Genomic DNA, 20,657 nt, shown 5'->3' with positions numbered 1-20,657 from the left:
TAGTATCTTCTGGCCTGATGAGTTTTGTTAAAAGCCCAGAAGCGTGTGGTACGGTTTTGTTAACATATCAGCGAGAAATGATACTTTTTTTATGGTTGAATTACTACACACCTTTTTATAGGGTTAGGGTTCCCACACGGCCATATTTGCATGTTACAGCGCTTGTTTCCGAAAACATTAAATTTGATTTGTCACATGCGCCCAATACAACAGGCCCAAACAATGACAGTTAAAAAGTAAGAAAAATGTGTTAAATAAAATCTAGTAACACAATCAAATGACAATAACGAGGTTATATACAAGGAATACCGGTACCGAGTTAATGTGCAGTGGTATGAGGTAGGTGAGGTAATATGTAGAGTACTAGTCAAAAGTTTGGACACACCTAATCATTCAAGGGTTCTCTATTTTGACTATTTTCTATATTCTAGAATAATAGTGAAGACATCAAAACTATAAAATAACACACATGTAATGTAGTAGCCACAAAAGTGTTAAACAAATCACAATATATTTTAGATTCTTCAAAGTTGCCACCCTTTGCCTTGACAGCTTTGCAAACTCTTGGCATTCTCTCAAAAACATTATCTCAAAAAAGCTGATGCAGCACTCGATCACTCTCCTTGGTCAACTAGCTCTTACACATCCTGGAGGTGTGTTGGGTCATTGTCCTGTTGAAAAACAAGGATAATTCCACTTAGCGCTAACCAGGTGGGATGGTGTATCGCTGCAGAATGCTGTGGTAGCCATGCTGGTTGAGTGTGCCTTGAATTCTAAATAAATCACAGATATTGTCGCCAACAAAGCACCATCACACCACCACCTCCATACTTCACGGTGGGAACCACACATGCGCAGGTCATCCGTTCACCTACTCTGTGTCTCATAAAGAGACAGCGGCTGGAACCAAAAATCTCAAATTTGGAGTCATCAGACCAAAGAACAGATTTCCACTGGTCTAATGTCCATTGCTCGTGTTTCTTGGCCCAAGCAAGTCTCTTATTATTTTTGGTTTCCTTTAGTAGTGGTTTCTTTGCAGCAATTTGGCCATGAAGGCCTGATTCACATAGTCTCCTCTGAACAGTTGATGTTGAGATGTGTCTGTTACTTGAACTCTGTGCAGCATTTATTTGGGCTGCAATTTCTGAAGTTGGTAACTCTAGTGACATTATCCTCTGCAGGTAACTGGGTCTTCCTTTCCTGTGGCGGTCCTCATGAGAGCCAGTTTCATCATAGCACTTGATGGTTTTTGTGACTGCACTTGAAGTAACTTTCAAAGTTCTTGAAATGGAAAAAAGGAAAAAGAAATTCCACAAATTAACTTAACAAGGCACACCTGTTAATTGAAATGCATTCCAGGTGACTACCTCATGAAGCTGGTTGAGAGAATGCCAAGAGTGTGTGTTGGAGATGTCCGTGTAGTATGTGTATGTGTGGGTAGAGTTCATTGTGTGTTGGAGATGTCCGTGTAGTATGTGTAAGTGTGTGGGTAGAGTTCATTGTGTGTGCATAGAGGAAGTGCAACAAAAAAAGGGCAGGAAGCAAATGGTCTGAGTAGTCATTTGAGTAACTGTTCAACAGTCTTATGGCTGGGGGTAGAAGCTGTTCAGAAACCTTTTGTTCCCAGACTTGGTGCTGCGGTTCGGCTTGCCGTGCGGTACCAGATGGAACAGTCTGACACTTGGGTGGCTGTAGTCTTTACCATTTTTAGGGCCTTCCTCTGACGCCGCCTGGTATAGAGGTACTAGATGGTAGGGAGCCCAGCCCGGTGATGTACTGGGTCGAACGCACTACCTTCTGTAGCGCCTTGCGGTTGGATGCCAAGCAGTTGTCATACCAAGCTGTGATGCAGCCAGTCAAGATGCTTTCAATGGTGCAGCTTTAGAACTTTTTTAGGATCTGAGAGCCCATGCCAAATCTTTTCAGCCTTCTGAGGGGGAAGAGGTGTTGTGCCCCTTCACGACTGTGCAGTGGTCAAAAAAGTACCCAATTGTTATTAAAAAGGTTTTTTTTTTAATCAAAGTTAAATGTAATTGCTAAAATATACTAAGTATCAAAAGTAAAAGTATAAATAATTTCAAATATCTTATTAAGCAAACCAGACTGCACCATTTTTTAAATGTACAGATAGCCAGGAGCACACCAACACTCAGACATAATTTACAAACAAAGCATGTGTGTTTAGTCCACCAGATCAGAGGCAGTAGGGATGACCAGGGATGTTCTCATGATAAATGCATGCATTGGACCATTTTCTGTTCCTGCTAAGCATTCAAATGCAACAAGTGGGTGTCAGGGAAAATACATGGAGTAAATTTAGGAATGTAGTGAAGTAAAAGTAGTCAAAAAAGAAATAGTAAAGTACAGATACCCCCCAAAATTACTTAAGTAGTATTTCAAAGTATTTTTTACTCAAGTTCTTTACACCACTGCAACGGTGTTTGGACCATGATAGGTCACACCCCTGAAGGGCCCCCATGTCGAGGGTCAGTATGGCGGATGTGGTGTTGCCTACCCTCACCACCTGGGGACGGCCCAACAGGATGTCCAGGATCCAGTTGCAGAGGTTGGTGCTCAGTCTCAGGGTCCTTAGCTTAGTGATGAGCTTGGAGGGCACTATGGTGTTCAATGCTGAGCTGTAGTCAATAAACAGCATTCTCACGTAGCTATTCCTTTTTTCCAGGTGGGAAAGGGCAGTGTGGAGTGCAATAGAGATTGCGTCATCTGTGGATATGTTGGAGTGGTATGCAAATTTGCAGTGGATGTCTGGGATGATGGTGTTGTGAGCCATGACCAGCCTTTCAAAACATTTCATGGCTACAGATGTGAGTACTATGAGGCAATAATCATTTAGACTGGTTACCTTGGCATTCTTGGGCACAGGGACTATGGTGGTCTGCTTGAAACATGTAGGTATTACAGACTGGGTCTAGGAGAGGTTGCCAGCTGTTCAGCGCATTCTCTCAGTACGAGTCCTGGTAATCCGTCTGTCCTTGTGAATGTTAACCTGTTTAAAGGTCTTACTCACATCGGCTACGGAGAGTGTGATCACACAGTCATCCAGAACAGCTGGTGCTCTCATGCTTAGTTCAGTCTAGCCCTTGATCAAGACTCTCAGTTGCATTACACAGTCATTGTAAGAAGGCGTCTTCTGTAGAGGGGAGTTTTGTTAAGAGCTGCAACGCTCGGTCTGAACATAAACACGATCTCTTGCGGTATGGTTTTGGAAGCACAAGGACCTCATCTTTCATATCAGAGAAAAATGATTAAAAGATTAAAAGTTCAATTGAAACACCTTCATAGTATTAGTGTTCCCACACTGCCATATTTCCAGTATCTGCATCTCCGAACACCTGTGTGTAAACGGAAGACAGACGCCACAAACGTGTTGTCACTGAATAATACTGTCGGCTGCAACAGTGTTAAAACCAGTTAAAACAGTGTACAGAAGCGTATATTTTGATTTGTGAAATTATTTTATTGTGATATGAAAGCAGAGGGATTTATGTTTCTAGAACTTTACCACAATTGAGAATCAATACACGTTTAGATTGATTATTTGGCTGTTTTGGATTCCAGAGACAATACGCCCTTTAAACAGAACAGGTCCTTGGAGTAACGTTAGGCTCATTTAGCCCAATATTGGGCTTGATTCAGTGTTGCTTGCCTCGAAGCGAGCATAAAAGGCATTTAGTTCATCTGATAGGCTCGTGTCAATGTGCATCTCGTGATTGGGTTTCACTTTGTAATCCGTGATAGTTTGCAAACCCTGCCACATCTGACGAGCATCAGAGCTGGTGTGGTAGGATTTGATCTTAGTCCTGTATTGACGTGTTGCCTGTTTGGTGGTTCATTGGAGGGTGTAGCAGGATTTCTTAAGTGTCCGGAATAGTGTCCTGCTCCTTGAAAGCAGCAGCTTTAGCTCAGTGCAGATGTTGCCTGGATTCCATGGCTTCTGGTTGAGATATGTACGTACGTTCATTGTGGGGATGACGTTGTTGGTGCACTTAATGAAGCCAGGGACTGATGTGGTAAACTTCCCGGAACATATTCCAGTCTGTGCTAGAAAAACAGCCCTGTAGCTTAGGAGCACTTCCGTATTGAGTGTGTCACTGGTACTTACTGTTTTTTTTTTTGCTTGTAAGCAGGAATTAGGAGGATAGAGTTATGGTCAGATTTGCCAAATGGAGGGCGTGGGAGAGCCTTGTATGGAGTAACGGTGATCTAGAGATGTTTTCGCTTTTAGTTGCACAGGTGACATGCTGGTAGAAATTAGGTCAAATGGATTTTAGTTTTCCTGCATTAAAATCACCGGCCATTAGGAGTACCGCCTCTGGGTGAGAATTTTCTTGTTGGCTTATGGCCCTATACAGCTCATTGATTGCAGTCTTGATTGCAGTCTCAGCGCCAAATCAAATCAAATCAAATCAAATCAAATTTGATTGCTGTCTCAGCGCCAAATCAAATCAAATCAAATCAAATTTTATTTGTCACATACACATGGTTAGCAGATGTTAATGCGAGTGTAGCGAAATGCTTGTGCTTCTAGTTCCGACAATGCAGTGATAACCAACAAGTAATCTAACTAACAATTCCAAAACTACTGTCTTATACACAGTGTAAGGGGATAAGGAACATGTACATAAGGATATATGAATGAGTGATGGTACAGAGCAGCATACAGTAGATGGTATCGAGTACAGTATATACATATGAGATGAGTGTGTAGACAAAGTAAACAAAGTGGCATAGTTAAAGTGGCTAGTGATACATGTGTTACATAAGGATGCAGTCGATGATGTAGAGTACAGTATATACATATGCATATGAGATGAATAATGTAGGGTAAGTAACATTATATAAGGTAGCATTGTTTAAAGTGGCTAGTGATATATTTACATCATTTCATCAATTCCCATTATTAAAATGGCTGGAGTTGGGTCAGTGTCAATGACAGTGTGTTGGCAGCAGCCACTCAGTGTTAGTGGTGGCTGTTTAACAGTCTGATGGCCTTGAGATAGAAGCTGTTTTTCAGTCTCTCGGTCCCAGCTTTGATGCACCTGTACTGACCTCGCCTTCTGGATGATAGCGGGGTGAACAGGCAGTGGTTCGGGTGGTTGATGTCCTTGATGATCTTTATGGCCTTCCTGTAACAACGGGTGGTGTAGGTGTCCTGGAGGGCAGGTAGTTTGCCCCCGGTGATGCGTTGTGCAGTCCTCACTACCCTCTGGAGAGCCTTACGGTTGAGGGCGGAGCAGTTGCCGTACCAGGCGGTGATACAGCCCGCCAGGATGCTCTCGATTGTGCATCTGTAGAAGTTTGTGAGTGCTTTTGGTGACAAGCCGAATTTCTTCAGCCTCCTGAGGTTGAATAGGCGCTGCTGCGCCTTCTTCACGACGCTGTCAGTGTGAGTGGACCAATTCAGTTTGTCTGTGATGTGTATGCCGAGGAACTTAAAACTAGCTACCCTCTCCACTACTGTTCCATCGATGTGGATAGGGGGGTGTTCCCTCTGCTGTTTCCTGAAGTCCACAATCATCTCCTTAGTTTTGTTGACGTTGAGTGTGAGGTTATTTTCCTGACACCACACTCCGAGGGCCCTCACCTCCTCCCTGTAGGCCGTCTCGTCGTTGTTGGTAATCAAGCCTACCACTGTTGTGTCGTCCGCAAACTTGATGAGCCAGCATGAGTTTGTGGTGGTAAATAGACAGCTACGAAATATATAGAAAACTCTCTTTCTAAATAGTATGGTCTACAGCTTATCATGATGTATTCTTGGCGAGCAGAACATTGAGACTTCCTTAATATTAGAGATCACGCACTAGAAAAAACAGCTCCAGTTATATTTTCCTTGTTCAGTCATGACTCAAACAGGATACTAGAGTTCTTCAGATCACGTTTATAGGGTAGTATCAAATGGGGATCGTCCAGTTTATTCTCCAGTGATTGCATGTTCGACAATAGAATGTGTAGAGGCGGTTTATCCACTCGCTGACGTAGTCTCATCGTATTCCGCAATCCGGCCTCTATAATGCCGCCTCTTCCTTTTTCAAGTGTCAGGGATTTGGGCCTGGTCCGGATGAGCATTATGTCCTTCGCTGTCAACTCTTTGAAGTAGAAATCCTCATCCAAATCGAGGTTAGTGATCGCTGTTCTGATGTCCGAAAGCATTTTTTCGGTAATAGGAAATGATGGCAGAAAAATCATGTACAATTTTTTTTAAGATCAGCTCAAAAAAGCCCAATGTTAAAACGTCTGCTCTTCCCTCCAGCGCCATTCTAAAAAGGCAGAAGACAGAGGGGCATACTTTATGCTACTTTACCTATCTGTGTTTCAGAACACCTGTGTGTAAACAGAAGATGGATGCAACAAAGGTGTTGTCACAAAAAAATACTGTTGGCTGTAACTGTTAACGGTGTACAGTAAGTGTTTATTTTAGATTTGTGAAATTATTTTGATGTGATATTAAAGAGAGCTTTACGTTTATAGAACTGTACCTCAATTGACAATCAACTCACGTTTAGATGGAGTATTTGGATGTGATATTAAAGAGAGCTTTACGTGTATAGAACTGTACCGCAATTGACAATCAACTCACGTTTAGATGGAGTATTTGGCTGTTTTGCTGCCAGAGCCAATTCGGATCTGAACAGAACATGTAAGGTCCTTGGACTATAAGGAGTAAAGTTAGGCTCTTTTTGTCCATATTCGGCTAGTCTCAGTGGTTTGGAAAATGATGCAACATTACAAAATTTTAAATGGGTACATTATTTGTCATGGTCTGCAATGGAAGTGAAGATGCAAAACTATTAATTACAACCATTTGCACTAACCACCGGATGTTATGTGATGGCTGTTTTGTGTCAACTTTTTATATACATTGTACATCACGTTCTTGTGAATTACTACGTAGGGGTGGAGGCGTGGTAGCGGAGGGAGGAGAGGAGTCAGGATCCTGTTGGTGGAGAACAACGCACGACACATTTGAACATTTTAACTAGAATTGAGTTTGGAACAGTTCATTTGTTAGTGAAAGGTAAATTGGTGGAAGAGCACCTACAGCGTTAAAATTCTGTACATTTTACTTTAATCGAGCTACAGGACAACTACGGGGCTGAGGATATGAGTATGGCCGCACTTCCCGAGGTCCGTGGACTTCAGACTGATGAGGTAAATATTTAGCTAACGCTACCTAACTAGCTAGCTAATTAACCAACTGGCTACGTGGGCAGACAAAATCCGTTATATCCAAGTGTTTAGCTAAATTGTCATTACATTTCTTTGGGTATTGTCAACCAAGCTGTTAGAGTTGGACAGTCAAGTCCCAACATACCAATATCCATTTTATCGAAGCAACGTTAGCCAACTAGCTAGCTAGTTAGCATGTGTAACAGTTGATGGTCACTGAGTACATCATCAGCTATCTGGTAGCTGTCATCGTTGTATAGGCCTACTGTTGATTAATTAACACACATTTTTTGACCACCTATAGATAATACAATATATTAATTGAATTATCAACTAACCATGTCAGTTGGCTATAAACTCAGAGAGCATTGCCCAAAGGAGTCATGTGAGTTATTATCACGTTATTATTAATGTGGCCTAAATTGATCTTGAATGTTTGAGATCAAATAAGTATCCACTTGGAAAACCACACTTTATATTCCTGTGAGTCATTTACAGTAAGTAACATTTATGTAGTTAACATAATTTAAACTGATATTTACAGTGTTGCATTTGGGAAGTATTCAGACCCCTTGACTTTTTCAAAATTTTGTTACTTTACAGCCTTATTCTAAAATCGATGGGAAAATAAATAAAACTCAGCAATCTACACACAATAACCCAAAATGACAAAGCGAAAACAGGTTATTAGATTTTTTTGCAAATGTATTAAAATTAAAATAAAATAAACTTATTTACAAAAGTATTCAGACCCTTTGAGGTCGGTATTTTCGGTAGAGCTCAGAGTCAGCAATGTGTCACAGCACAGATCTGGGGAAGAGTACCAAAAAATGTCTGCAGCATTGAAGGTCCCCAAGAACACAGTGGCCTCCATCATTCTTAAATGGAAGAAGTTTGGAACCATCAAGAGTTGTCCTAGAGCTAGCCACCCTGCCACACTGAGCAATTGGGGGAGAAGGGCCTTGGTCAGGGAGGTGACCAAGAACCCAATGTTCACTCTGACTGAGCGCTAGAGTTCCTCTGTGGAGATGGGGAGAACTTTCTAGAAGAACAACCATCTCTGCAGCACTCCACAAATTAGGCTTTTATGTTAGTGGCCAGACGGAAGCCACTCCTCAGTAAAAGGCACATGATAGTTTGCCAAATGGCACCTAAAGGAATCTGACTATGAGAAACAAGATTCTATGGTCTGATGAAAACAAGATTGAACTGTTTGGCCTAAATGCCAAGCGTTACGTCTGGAGAACATGGCACCATCCCTATGGTGAAGCACGGTGGTGACAGCATGCTGTGGGGATGTTTTTCAGCGGCAGGGACTTGGAGACTAGTCAGGATCGAGGGAAAGATGAACAGAGCAAAGTACAGTGAGATCCTTGAAAACCTGCTCAGGACCTCAGACTGGGGCAAAGGTTCACCTTCCAACAGGACAAAACTCTAAGCACACAGCCAAGATATCGCAGGAGTGGCTTCAGGAAAAGTCTCTGAATGTCCTTGAGTGGCCCAACCAGAGCCCGGACTTAAACCCGATCTAACATCTCTGGAGAGACCTAAAAATAGCTATGCAGTGACGCTCTCCATCCAACCTCGCAGTGCTCGAGAGGATCTGAAGAGAAGAATGGGAGAAACTCTCCAAAAACAGGTGTGCCAAGCTTGTAGGGTCATACCCAAGAAGACTCGAGTCTGTAATCGCTGCCACTGATGCTTCAACAAAGTCCTGAGTAAAGGGTCTGAATACTTATGTAAATGTGATATTTCAGTTTTTTTTTTTTTAATACATTAGCAAGCATTTCTAAAAACCTGCTTTTGCTTTGACATAATGGGGTATTTTGTGTAGATTGGTGAGGGGAAAACGATTTAATATTTTAGAATAAGGCTGTAACGTAACAAAATGTGGATAAAGTCACTTTGCACTGTAAGCAGCAACTAATGTGATTTATGTCCTTATTGTTTTTTTTTCCAGAATGAGGCTAGAATTCTAAGAGTGAAAGTCATAGCTGGAATTGGTTTGGCCAAGAAAGATATCCTTGGAGCCAGGTCAGTCTTGATTTTGAGGAAAATATGTCTTCAAATGGATAATCCAATCTATCAGTATCACTTTAACAAATTCAGAAGATTGGTTTTTAATGGTATTATAGCGAATGGTGGGACAGAGAAGTTAACCTCATATTAGCGAGGATAGCTTCACTGCCCCCCTCCGAACGCAAAATCACGTCCCTGTGTTTTGACCACTCGTACGTCCCATCCCGCCTTACATTCTGATGCAATCCCAATTCTGACACCAATTTAACGAACAGCGGTCCAGGGAAGCGAACCCGGGTCATTGGTGTGAAATGCAAAAACCCTACGGATTGCACCCATAGGGTCAACCCACTTGGTTGGAATTGTAACCAGGCTCATATTAGCGAGGATTGCTTCAGTATCTTTGTACAATTCCGGTGTCTCATGTTACCAAAATACGGTGTCCTATCTTTGGTACACTCCCTTTTTAGGAAACTCATGCTTTTGGCCATGTTATACCATAAAATACTAAATTCTGATTCTACATGATCCTTAGTGTGGACTGTGGAACCTTCCTAACTTATTGGACTCTTAAATCATCTATTACAATTCTGTGTGCTATTTTGCCCAAAACACAAGAGTCTAGAGTTTATAAGCAGGTCTATTGCCCCAATCATTTTACACATCTACCCACTTCATTATAAACAGCAAACTGATTATCAGTTTGTACTGTAAACACTTGGTAATGAACCCATGTGTGTGGAACTTTTTTTATTTAGTCAACATTGTGGACCTGGTGGTGTGCAGGCGCATACTATACTATATGGTTGTTGAAGGCACTGTGCATTTAGAAATACAAACTTATTTGCCTAATACCTATTGAATATTATTAATCAAACTTGAGTGCAAAAACCTGAGACTTGCAAAATCATCTTCAAACTGTGCTGTTCCACAGACAGATAATGGTTGCTGTGGTCCTGTTTTGCATTGTTGAATGGAAAGTTCAGCACCATAGCAGTGGGTTGAAAGACGGCCTTGAAGAAACCTTGTGTACCCACTTCAAAATATGATATTCTTATTCATATCAAGTAGGCTTATGTCATCTTCCATGCGTTCCTTAAATTGTTACATTTTTCCTTAAATTCTCTTTAGACCGTAATGTAACTGTCCTGTGCAACCTTAAGATGGCGCTATAATCAGGAGTTCTGTGCCCTTGCATACAGTAGATGCTCCAGAATCTCCAGACTCCTTTCCCCTAAAAAGCCCACCATTTCCCCTCAAGGCAGTGCTGTCGAATAAACACTTTTTTTTCTTCACATGTCCATTGTAAAAGATCAGTCGTTTATTTTCAGTGCAACTAGTTAAGGTTCCGATGACATCATTGGTTTGTGCTCCATATGGCCTGTGGGATAATGTTACATGCTGAGATGTTCCCTCGTTTGATCTTTGGGCACACCAAGGGACAGATAGACAACAAGTTGAGCATTGTCTTTTTATTTTCTATCACAGTGATCCATATACAAGAGTGTCCCTTTATGACCCTGTCAATGGAGAACTAACAAGTCTTCAGACTAAAACAATTAAAAAGGTGAGTAACTGCGCTAGCTGAATAAGTACAGAGCATTTATTTGTTTGTTTTGTAAGTATCCTATTTACATTTGAAATGCATTGTCATTTCCAGACATTGGATCCGAAGTGGAATGAGGAATTCTTTTTCAGGGTAAGTAAAATATATGGTAAAAAGAGCATTGTGAATGTGTGTGTAGTTTCTGTTTTACCCAGGGCTCTGAGAACATTTAAGACTCAACCTTTCTAAAAAAACAACAACAATTCTCTCTCTTTATCTCATCTCTTTTTGCTGCATGCCTCCATGTAGTATGGACAATTAACTGGAGCCTTATTTCCTAGCCCTAACGGCTCAGTAATATGTTCCCTATTAGTGTTTGAAACTGCTCCAGATTCTCACTGGGAGAACATTTCACAAACAGTAAGTTAAAAGTCAGAACGCGAAACATGTTATGTTCATGTCTGCAGACATGGGTGTTTTTTGAAGAAAAAAAAATTCACAATGTTCATGGGTCTCTGTACATAATGAGCACCAACAGGAAGTCCTCCACTGTGTTGGACATTGTGATTGGTCAGTAAGACCCACACAGCATCCTGTGACTATTGTTGCCCCTTGTTCCTATCTTGGGGATGTAAACACAGCTTGATTGAATGTTGAACTGAAGGTGTGAAACAGAGCCTCTGTGAGTCAGCTGGTGTTGACGTGAGTCTTTGCTCTGGGGTTTTTGTGTGGAGAGCTGCGTATAGCAAGGTCCTTCCTTCCTGATTGTTTTTCATTAGGTTGATCCTCTACGGTGGAGGAACAGACATAAATATTCACGACTCTTTTTTAGTAGCTATGGTGGCACAGATATGAATTTGAAATGTTAGTGTTCAAGGGCACAATTCAAAAGCTGGAACTTTTGCTGACGGAGGTTGAATTCGTTATTTCAACAAAAATACTTTGAAAAGAGCAGGTTGTTTGGGTGGTGGATTCCTAAGCCTATTGTGGTTGCAAAACTGTAATCTTGATGGAGAAAACCACATCTTCTGCATGTGGAGAAAAAGCAGAGAGCTGGGTAACTTCTACCTGCATCTGGGTGTACCACATAGCAGGAGACTTGGGCCATCTTGCCAGGAGACCGAGGGAGATATTTGAAATGTTTTAATTTCTCTGGCCCTGGAAATTGAGCACGAAGCTTTTGTGTGTGTGTATATATAGTTGCACACATTCACTAAAATATCCACTATGTTTAAGCCTTAGACACTCATTAGCCATGTCTAGAAATGATGGCAGTGTTGCACAATGTCTCATTGCCCTGGACAATGATTCAACACTCTCCCAGTCATCTGAAATGTAAAAAACAATCACGTCACCATGCCAGTTGAGATTTCTCCATCTCCTACAGTCTATTCAGGCCTTTCTCCATCATGGTTTATTGGTACAGTAAATCAGTACCTTAGTGTTACAACAGCTGTATACGTCTAACAGCTCCCTGCACTTTGTAGTACTTGTCCCTAATGTGAATATTATTATGTTTATACCTGCCCTGGAACTCTATATAGAACCTTCTTGATAAAATAACGTGTCCAACCAATGTCAAAATATATTTTTAAACACCTGATTCCCTAGCCTATCTCTTATCTTTATCCTTTGATTGTTCTTTTGAAGTTAATCATATAAAGTAAACAAGTTATATTTGACAAACGCACTCATATTCTACAGGCGTTGCGGCCTATTTGGCCCACCTTACCAACGTGGCAGTGTCAATAATGGCTTCATTTAGCAAGAGGGCCCATTTTAACAGAAACACATTTCATTTTCCAGTGGTCATGAAATTCCTGGGGGCAGTGACTTTAGTTACAATGCCCCTGTGCGCCCCTTCCCAGCTCTGCCAGGTGGTTTTCTGACGTATTTTACTTATAGATCATTTCTCTGTTTTAAGCATTGAGAGGAAACAGTGGGTTAACTGCCTGTTCAGGGGCAGAACGACAGATTTGTACCTTGTCAGCTCGGGGGTTTGAACTTGCAACCTTCCCGGTTAGTAGACCAACGCTCTCGCCCCCCTGGGCCGGCAGGGTAGCCAAATGGGATGGGTTTTGTAATTAAAGATGGGTGTAAGCAGATGGAGGATCCAATTAGCTTTCATTAGTCCAGTCAGCGATGGATTGAAACAGTAGCCATGTTTGGTGTGAAACCTACCAGTTTTCAAGGACCTGTTTGTGCTATGTCTTAGCCAACCAGCCAGAATACCACAGGGCTATCTTTGCTTGTGAGTGGAGCTTGATTTTAGCTTTGACAGCTGACATTGGTCACCAGCCATTTGTGGTGCTGAGGACTGTGCTATTGGGGAGTGGGCTTCCTCCAAATATCAATCAATCAATCAAATGTATTTATAAGCCCTTCTTACATCAGCTGATGTCACAAAGTGCTGTACAGAAACCCAGCCTAAAACCCCAAACAGCAAGCAATTCAGGTGTACAATCGTGGCCAAATGTTTTGAGAATGACACAAATATACATTTTCACAGTCTGCTGCCTCAGTATGATGGCAATTTGCATATACTCCAGAATGTTATGAAGAATGATCAGATGAATTGCAAAGTCCCTCTTTGCCATGCAAATGAACTGAATCCCCAAAAAACATTTCCACTGCATTTCAGCCCTGCCACAAAAGGACCAGCTGACATCATGTCAGTGATTCTCTCGTTAACACAGGTATGAGTGTTGACGAGGACAAGGCTGGAGATCACTCTGTCATGCTGATTGAGTTCGAATAACAGACTGGAAACTTCAAAAGGAGGGTGGTGCTTGGGCTTGGAATCATTGTTCTTCCTCTGTCAACCATGGTTACCTGCAAGGAAACACGTGCCGTCATCATTGCTTTGCACAAAAAGGGCTTCATAGGCAAGGATATTGCTGCTAGTAAGATTGCACCTAAATCAACCATTTATCGGATCATCAAGAGCTTCAAGGAGAGTAGTTCAATTGTTGTGAAGAAGGCTTCAGGGCGCCCAAGGAAATCCAGCAAGCGCCAGGACCGTCTCCTAAAGTTGAAGGTACAGATTTGGACTGCTGAGGACTGGGGTAAATTCATTTTCTCTGATGAATCCCCTTTCCGATTGTTTGAGGCATCCAGAAAAAAGCTTGTCCGGAGAAGACCAGGTGAGCGCTACCATCAGTCCTGTGTCATGCCAACAGTAAAGCATCCTGAGACCTTTCGTGTGTGGGGTTGCTTCTCAGCCAAGGGAGTGGGCTCACTCACAATTTTGCAACTTCTCCCAACCATCCAGGAACAGTTTGGTGACAAACAATGCCTTTTCCAGCATGATGGAGCACCTTGTCATAAGGCAAAAGTGATAACTAAGTGGCTCGGGGAACAAAACATAGATATTTTGGGTCCATGGCCAGGAAACTCCCCAGACCTTAATCCCATTGAGAACTTGTGGTCAATCCTCAAGAGGCAGGTGGACAAACAAAAACCCACAAATTATGACAAACTCCAAGCATTGATTGTGCAAGAATGGGCTGCCATCAGTCAGGATGTGGCCCAGAAGTTAATTGACAGCATGCCCGGGCGGATTGCAGAGGTCTTGAAAAAGAAGGGTCAACACTGCAAATATTGACTCTTTGCATCAACTTCATGTAATTGTCAATAAGTCTTTGACACTTATGAAATGCTTGTAATTATACTTCAGTATTCCATAGTAACATCAGACAATATCTAAAGACACTGAAGCAGCAAACTTTGTGGAAATTAATATTTCTTTTGGCCATGACTAGAAGCACGGTGGCTAGAAAAAACTCCCTAGATAGGCCAGAACCTAGGAAGAAACCTAGAGAGGAACCAGGCTATGAGGGATGGCCAGTCCTCTTCTGGCTGTGCCAGGTGGAGATTATAACAGAACATTGGCAAGATGTTCAAATGTTCATAGATGACCAGCAGGGTCATATAATAATAATCACAGTGGTTGTCAAGGGTGCAACAGGTCAGCACCTCAGGAGTGAATGTCAGTTGGCTTGTCATAGCCGAACATTGAGAGCGTCTCTACCGCTCCTGCTGTCTCTAGATAGTTGAAAACAGCAGGTCTGGGACAGGTAGCATGCCCGGTGAACAGGTCCATAGCCGCAGGCAGAACAGTTGAAACTGGAGCAGCAGCACGGCCAGGTGGACTGGGGACAGCAAGGAGTCATCACGCCAGGTAGTCCTGAGGCATGGTCCTAGTGCTCAGGTCCTCTGAGAAAGAGAGAATTAGAGAGAGCATACTTAAATTCACACAGGACACCAGATAAGACAGGAGAAATAATCCAGATATAACAGATAGACCCTAGCCACCCGACACAAACTACTGCTGAGGCTGAGACAGGAGGGGTCGGGAGACACTGTGGCCCCGTCCGACAATATCCCCGGACAGGGCCAAACAAGCAGACTATAACCCCACCCATTTTGCCATTGCACAGCCCCCACACCACTAGAGGGATATCTTCAACCACCAACTTACCATCCTGAGACAAGGTCGAGTATAGCCCACAAAGATCTCCGCCACGGCACAACCCAAGGGGAGGGTGGCGCCAACCCGGACAGGGAGATCACGTCAGTGACTCAACCCACTCAAGCGATGCACCCCTCCTAGGGATGGCATGGAAGGGCACCAGTAAGCAAGAGAATCCCAGTGGAGAGAGGGGAACCGGCCATGCAGAGACAGCAAGGGCGGTTCGTTGCTCCAGTGCCTTTCTGTTCACCTTCACACTCCTGGACCAGACTACACTCAATCATAGGACCTACTGAAGAGATGAGTCTTCAATAAAGACTTAAAGGTTGAGCCCGAGTCTGCGTCTCTCACATGGGTAGGCAGACCATTCCTTAAAAATTGAGCTCTATAGGAGAAACCCCTGCCTTCAGCTGTTTGCTTAGAAATTCTAGGGAGAGTAAGGAGGCCTGCGTCTTGTAACCGTAGCGTACGTGTTGGTATGTGCGGCAGGACCAAATCGGAAGATAGGTAGGAACAAGCCCATGTAATGCTTTGTAGGTTAGCAGTAAAACATTGAAATCAGCCAGTGTAGAGAGGCTATCACTGGAGTAATAGCAGCTGTTTTTAGCACTAGTTTCTGATTTTTGCAATGTTACGTAAATTGAAAAAAATCTGTCCTTGAAACAGTCTTGATATGTTCGTCAAAAGAGAGATCAGGGTCCAGAGAAACACCAAGGTCCTTCAGGTTTATTTGAGACGACTGTACAACCATCAAGATTAATTGTCAGATTCAACAGAAGATCTCTTAAATAGAAATAAGAAGCTTGAAGCTTGCCTGAGTTTATCCGCATAGACAACTCATGTTTTACAGACCCCTCATAACATGGCTGGGCTCGTTCTTACTCAAATCTGGTCATGACTCAATCATGACTCAATGCATAAACACTCAACTTATTTACAGTAGGAATTACTCAGGACGTTTTCGCAAGTACAAATATATTGTCTGGTCCTCCTTAGCCATTTAAAAAATAATTCATATAAAAAAGAAGCTCCATTTGCTGTCTGGTCCGCTGAGCAATGGCCCACCTTTCCCATTGTCCTATTGTACCTTCATTTGGTCTAGACCAGGTATTTTCAAACAGGTGTATGTGCAATGCCGTCGGGGGACTGCATTGCACATACATATTTTCCAATGGGGCTATACATTTGGGTGAGTTTTTTTTCTCTCGCCTGAGTAGCCTCGTTTCGCTGCCCCCAAAAAAATCACCTATCCAGTGGTCATAACAACACAATGTCAAATACAGGTAGCCAAGTCAAATAATTAACATCCATTAACTGTTACTCTCTCACGGGAATTCCATGAACTGTCTGTATGTAGCCAAACGTAGCTGCTGCTCATTCCGTTTGCTCGAAAATTGATGAATGGTATAAAAAAAAAAGTAGACATAGACACATTTTATTTGACCTTTATTTAACTAGGCATGTCAGTTAAGAACATATTCTTATTTTCAATGACGGCCTAGGAACAGTGGGTTAATTGCCTTGTTCAGGGGCAGAACGTCAGATTTTTTCATTGTCAGCTCAGGGATTTGATCTTGCAACCTTTTGGCTACAAGTCCAACGCTGTAACCACTAGGCTACCTGCTGCCCCACATAACAGCTCTGAACTACCAGCAGTACTACACCTGCACCTGTCAACGACACAAGTTGTTCTGCTTCCATGAGCACATCCAATGCTAGCATCAGTAATTCTAAATTTGTTGTTAGCCCAGCTATTATGGACACTGACAGTTGTGAATCTGATGCAGCCGAAGAGCTACTGCCCCCCCTTACCCGGGAATGCACCGAACAGACCGGGATGTTGGACCATCGAATAGATGGCAAATGTGATAAGAACTACATTGATTTGGGTTTCACTTATATTGGGAGTAATGCCTGTTATACAGTGGGGCAAAAAAGTATTTAGTCAGCCACCAATTGTGCAAGTTCTCCCACTTAAAAAGATGAGTTAGGCCTGTAATTTTCATTATAGGTACACTTCAACTATGACAGACAAAATGAAAGAAAAAAAATCAAGAAAATCACATTGTAGGATTTTTAATACATTTATTTGCAAATTATGGTGGAAAATAAGTATTTGGTCAATAACAAAAGTTTATCTCAATACTTTGTTATATACCCTTTGTTGGGAATGACATAGGCCAAATGTTTTCTGTAAGTCTTCACAAGGTTTTCACACACTGTTGCTGGTATTTTGGCCCATTCCTCCTTGCATATCTCCTCTAGAGCAGTGATGTTTTGGGGCTGTTGCTGGGCAACACGGTCTTTCAACTCCCTCCAAAGATTTTCTATGGGGTTGAGATCTGGAGACTGGCTAGGCCACTCCAGGACCTTGAAATGCTTCTTACGAAGCCACTCCTTCGTTGCCCGGGCGGTGTGTTTGGGATCATTGTCATGCTGAAAGACCCAGCCACGTTTCATCTTCAATGCCCTTGCTGATGGAAGGAGGTTTTCACTCAAAATCTCACAATACAATCTTTCCTTTACATGGATCAGTCGTCCTGGTCCCTTTGCAGAAAAACAGCCCGAAAGCATGATGTTTCCACCCCCATGCTTCACAGTAGGTATGGTGTTCTTTGGATGCATCTCAGCATTCTTTGTCCTCCAAACACGACGAGTTGAGTTTTTACCAAAAAGTTCTATTTTGGTTTCATCTGACCATATGACATTCTCCCAATCTTCTTCTGGATCATCCAAATGCTCTCTAGCAAAATTCAGACGAAGTATATGAAGTATACCTATGATTAAATTATAGGCCTCATCTTTTTAAGTGGGAGCTTGCCCCACTGTATGTACAAAAGTACTATCTGACAGCTCGATGAAACCTTCACTCTTGCGCAGACATTTAGAAACAAAATATTCCAATTTGAAAAATAAGCCACAGGAGTTTTTTGAACAAGATTTAAGATGACTATAAAAGCAACAAATACCATTAATAAGAAGGGTCAAGAAGCATCTTACATGGTGAGCTACCGAGTGGCTAGGACAGGCAAGCCCCATACGATTATGGAGGACTTTATTCTTCCTGCTGCTACGGATATGGCTGGGGGAAAAGGCAAAATAAAACTATAGAGGCAATGCCTTTATCAAACAACACTGTTTCACAACACATCAGTGACATGGCATGAGATGTTTTGAAACAATTACTGCTTCTCATACAAGCCAGTGAATTCTATGCGTTACAGCTGGATAAGTCAACAGGCGTGGCGGGCCTGGCACAGCTCCTGCTATATGTCCGTTACGTTTATGGCGGGTCAATTAAGGAAGACCACCTCTTCTGCTAGCTCCCGTAACCAGCACAACAGGAAATTATATTTTTAAAGTACTGGACAGCTTTGTGACATCAAATAGACTTTGGTGGTCAAGATGTGTTGGTATCTGTACTAATGGCGCAAAAGCCATGACAGGGAAACATAGTGGAGTGGTAACGCGTGTGCAAGCAGTTGCTCCCGACACCACTTGGGTACACTGCAGCATCCACCAAGAGGCACTTGCTGCCAAAGGAATGCCTGACTGCTTGAAAGATGATTTGGACACTACAGTGAAAATGGTTAACTTGGTTAAAGCAAGGCCCCTGAACTATTTTCTGCACTATGCAATGATATGGGCAGCGACCATATAACGCTTTTACAACATATAAAGTGGGCTGGTTATCAAGGGGCAAACAATTTGTTGTGATTGACAGAAACTAGGGTTCTTCTGACTATACCATGTTGGGGAAATTAAGTAGGGGTTGTTGTTGATTTAATTTGTTGATGTTCTTTGACCCATTTATTGACGTCGATCTTTTCTCTTTCAGGTTCATCCCAGGAAGCATCGGCTGTTGCTGGAGGTGTTCGATGAGAATCGTCTGGTAAGTCATTACGATATTCTTTCACTATGCCCAGGCCTGTGGTTTTGACACTGCCACCACTGCTGCTGACTCACTTTACTGGAAGTGGAAATTATCTTGAAGGCAGAGACATAGTGATTGTTATTATAATCCTGTACATATGTTTTACCGTTTAGCACTTTATGCATCTAGTCCCCCTATTTGGAGGTTCATAAGTATTTGGACAAATTCACCTATGTGTATTAAACTAATCCGAGGTTAAGTATTTGGTCCCATATTCCTAGCACGCAATGGTAAAATCAAGCTTGTGACTCTTCAAGCTTGTTGGATGCATTTGCAGTTTGTTTTGGTTGTGTTTCAGGTTATGTTGTTCCCAATGAATGGTAAGTAATGTGTTGTCATTTTTAAGTCACTTTTATTGTAAATAAGAATAGAATATGTTTCTGAACACTTCTACATCAACCCCTTACACTCGTGGAAATTGGCCTATATGGATAAGGCCAAATTGAAATGAAGAACAATGAAAAGCATTTGCATGACCATGTTAGCAATTGAAAGAGAACACTTTTGAGATTATGGGGAAATGATCAAGCCAAAGGTGAGGACACAACAGTTCACCTGACACAAGACTGAATCCAAACATTACACTTTTGATTTAATGTGCATTTTACATTTACTGTACATTTTTCACAGCCTTTTTCAATAACGAAAATCTGAAAATACTCTGGATACATTCAGTAACATAATAAGAATATTCATTGGCATTTTGGAGTAGGTGCAATATATAAAAAAAATATTACAAGGGTTGAGTGAGAGGTCAGAGTGGTGTTTCCAAGTGGCCACACACCACTCCAGTGTGCACAGTTCCTAAGTCACTTCAAGTCACTTCAATGCACTTTTATCATATAGTTGACAGAACCCTTAACTATAAGGTTATTTTTTGAGCTCTCCTGGATTTGCCATTGAGGAACTGAAGCAAGCCCACTTGTAGTTTTTTTCTGTGGAACACAGCCCTGTGTCCCAACCATCATACATTACTGTTGTATACGCAATCAAAAAACTTTCCATTTATAAATCGCAATTTGGGACAGATGGCATCATTTGAAGGCTGATTCTATTGCCAACATGGCTAGCTAAGTTATAAAATATGGTCTTAGTGTTAGGCTTTCAAAAGGCACTTCAGAAGTTGAATGCATTTAAGTGCGTGTTCTGCTGCAAATTTTCTTCACAATACGACAAACACTCTTATTGTGTCCAGGACAACCAAGGGTATAACGCATGTCATCCTGTAACTGTGGATCAAACATAATGATCATAAACGTTGATAATGTAAATGACATGAGTTTTCAGATATGGACATGTGAAGTGCACATTTGGACTGTCGAGTGTGTGGTTTGCTTCTATAACATCAACGTGGTATTCATTATGATCCTCAAGGGTTCAACTTTCAGAACACATCGACGACTCCTGATTTACAGCATTATCCTCACTCAGACAACAACTGTGCAAAAGTAGACCCAATTACTGGGAGGGACGGGGGCATCTTCTTGTCTCGTGCAGCT

At 42.1% G+C, this 20,657-nt stretch overlaps 1 protein-coding gene across 2 annotated transcripts in view; it reads left to right on the top strand.

Moving 5' to 3' along the window:
• The first annotated feature begins 6,921 nt into the window (after positions 1-6,921).
• LOC124035717 (E3 ubiquitin-protein ligase NEDD4-like) overlaps positions 6,922-20,657 on the top strand; it is a 37,464-nt gene continuing 23,728 nt past the window's right edge. The window contains exons 1-5 of one of the 2 annotated variants that reach the window (XM_046349319.1): positions 6,922-7,170; positions 9,149-9,222; positions 10,696-10,774; positions 10,868-10,906; positions 19,063-19,116. In XM_046349319.1, the coding sequence (XP_046205275.1) occupies positions 7,123-7,170; positions 9,149-9,222; positions 10,696-10,774; positions 10,868-10,906; positions 19,063-19,116 (294 nt within the window). In that variant the 5' untranslated portion in view covers positions 6,922-7,122. The remainder of the gene's footprint in view (positions 7,171-9,148; positions 9,223-10,695; positions 10,775-10,867; positions 10,907-19,062; positions 19,117-20,657) is intronic. The other variant, XM_046349320.1, reaches the window with a different exon arrangement.

Source organism: Oncorhynchus gorbuscha, linkage group LG05 (genome assembly GCF_021184085.1).
Source record: "Oncorhynchus gorbuscha isolate QuinsamMale2020 ecotype Even-year linkage group LG05, OgorEven_v1.0, whole genome shotgun sequence".
In the NCBI taxonomy this organism is placed as follows: domain Eukaryota; kingdom Metazoa; phylum Chordata; class Actinopteri; order Salmoniformes; family Salmonidae; genus Oncorhynchus; species Oncorhynchus gorbuscha.
Note: the sequence above shows the minus strand (reverse complement) of the source record. Positions and strands in the feature narration are given on the sequence as shown.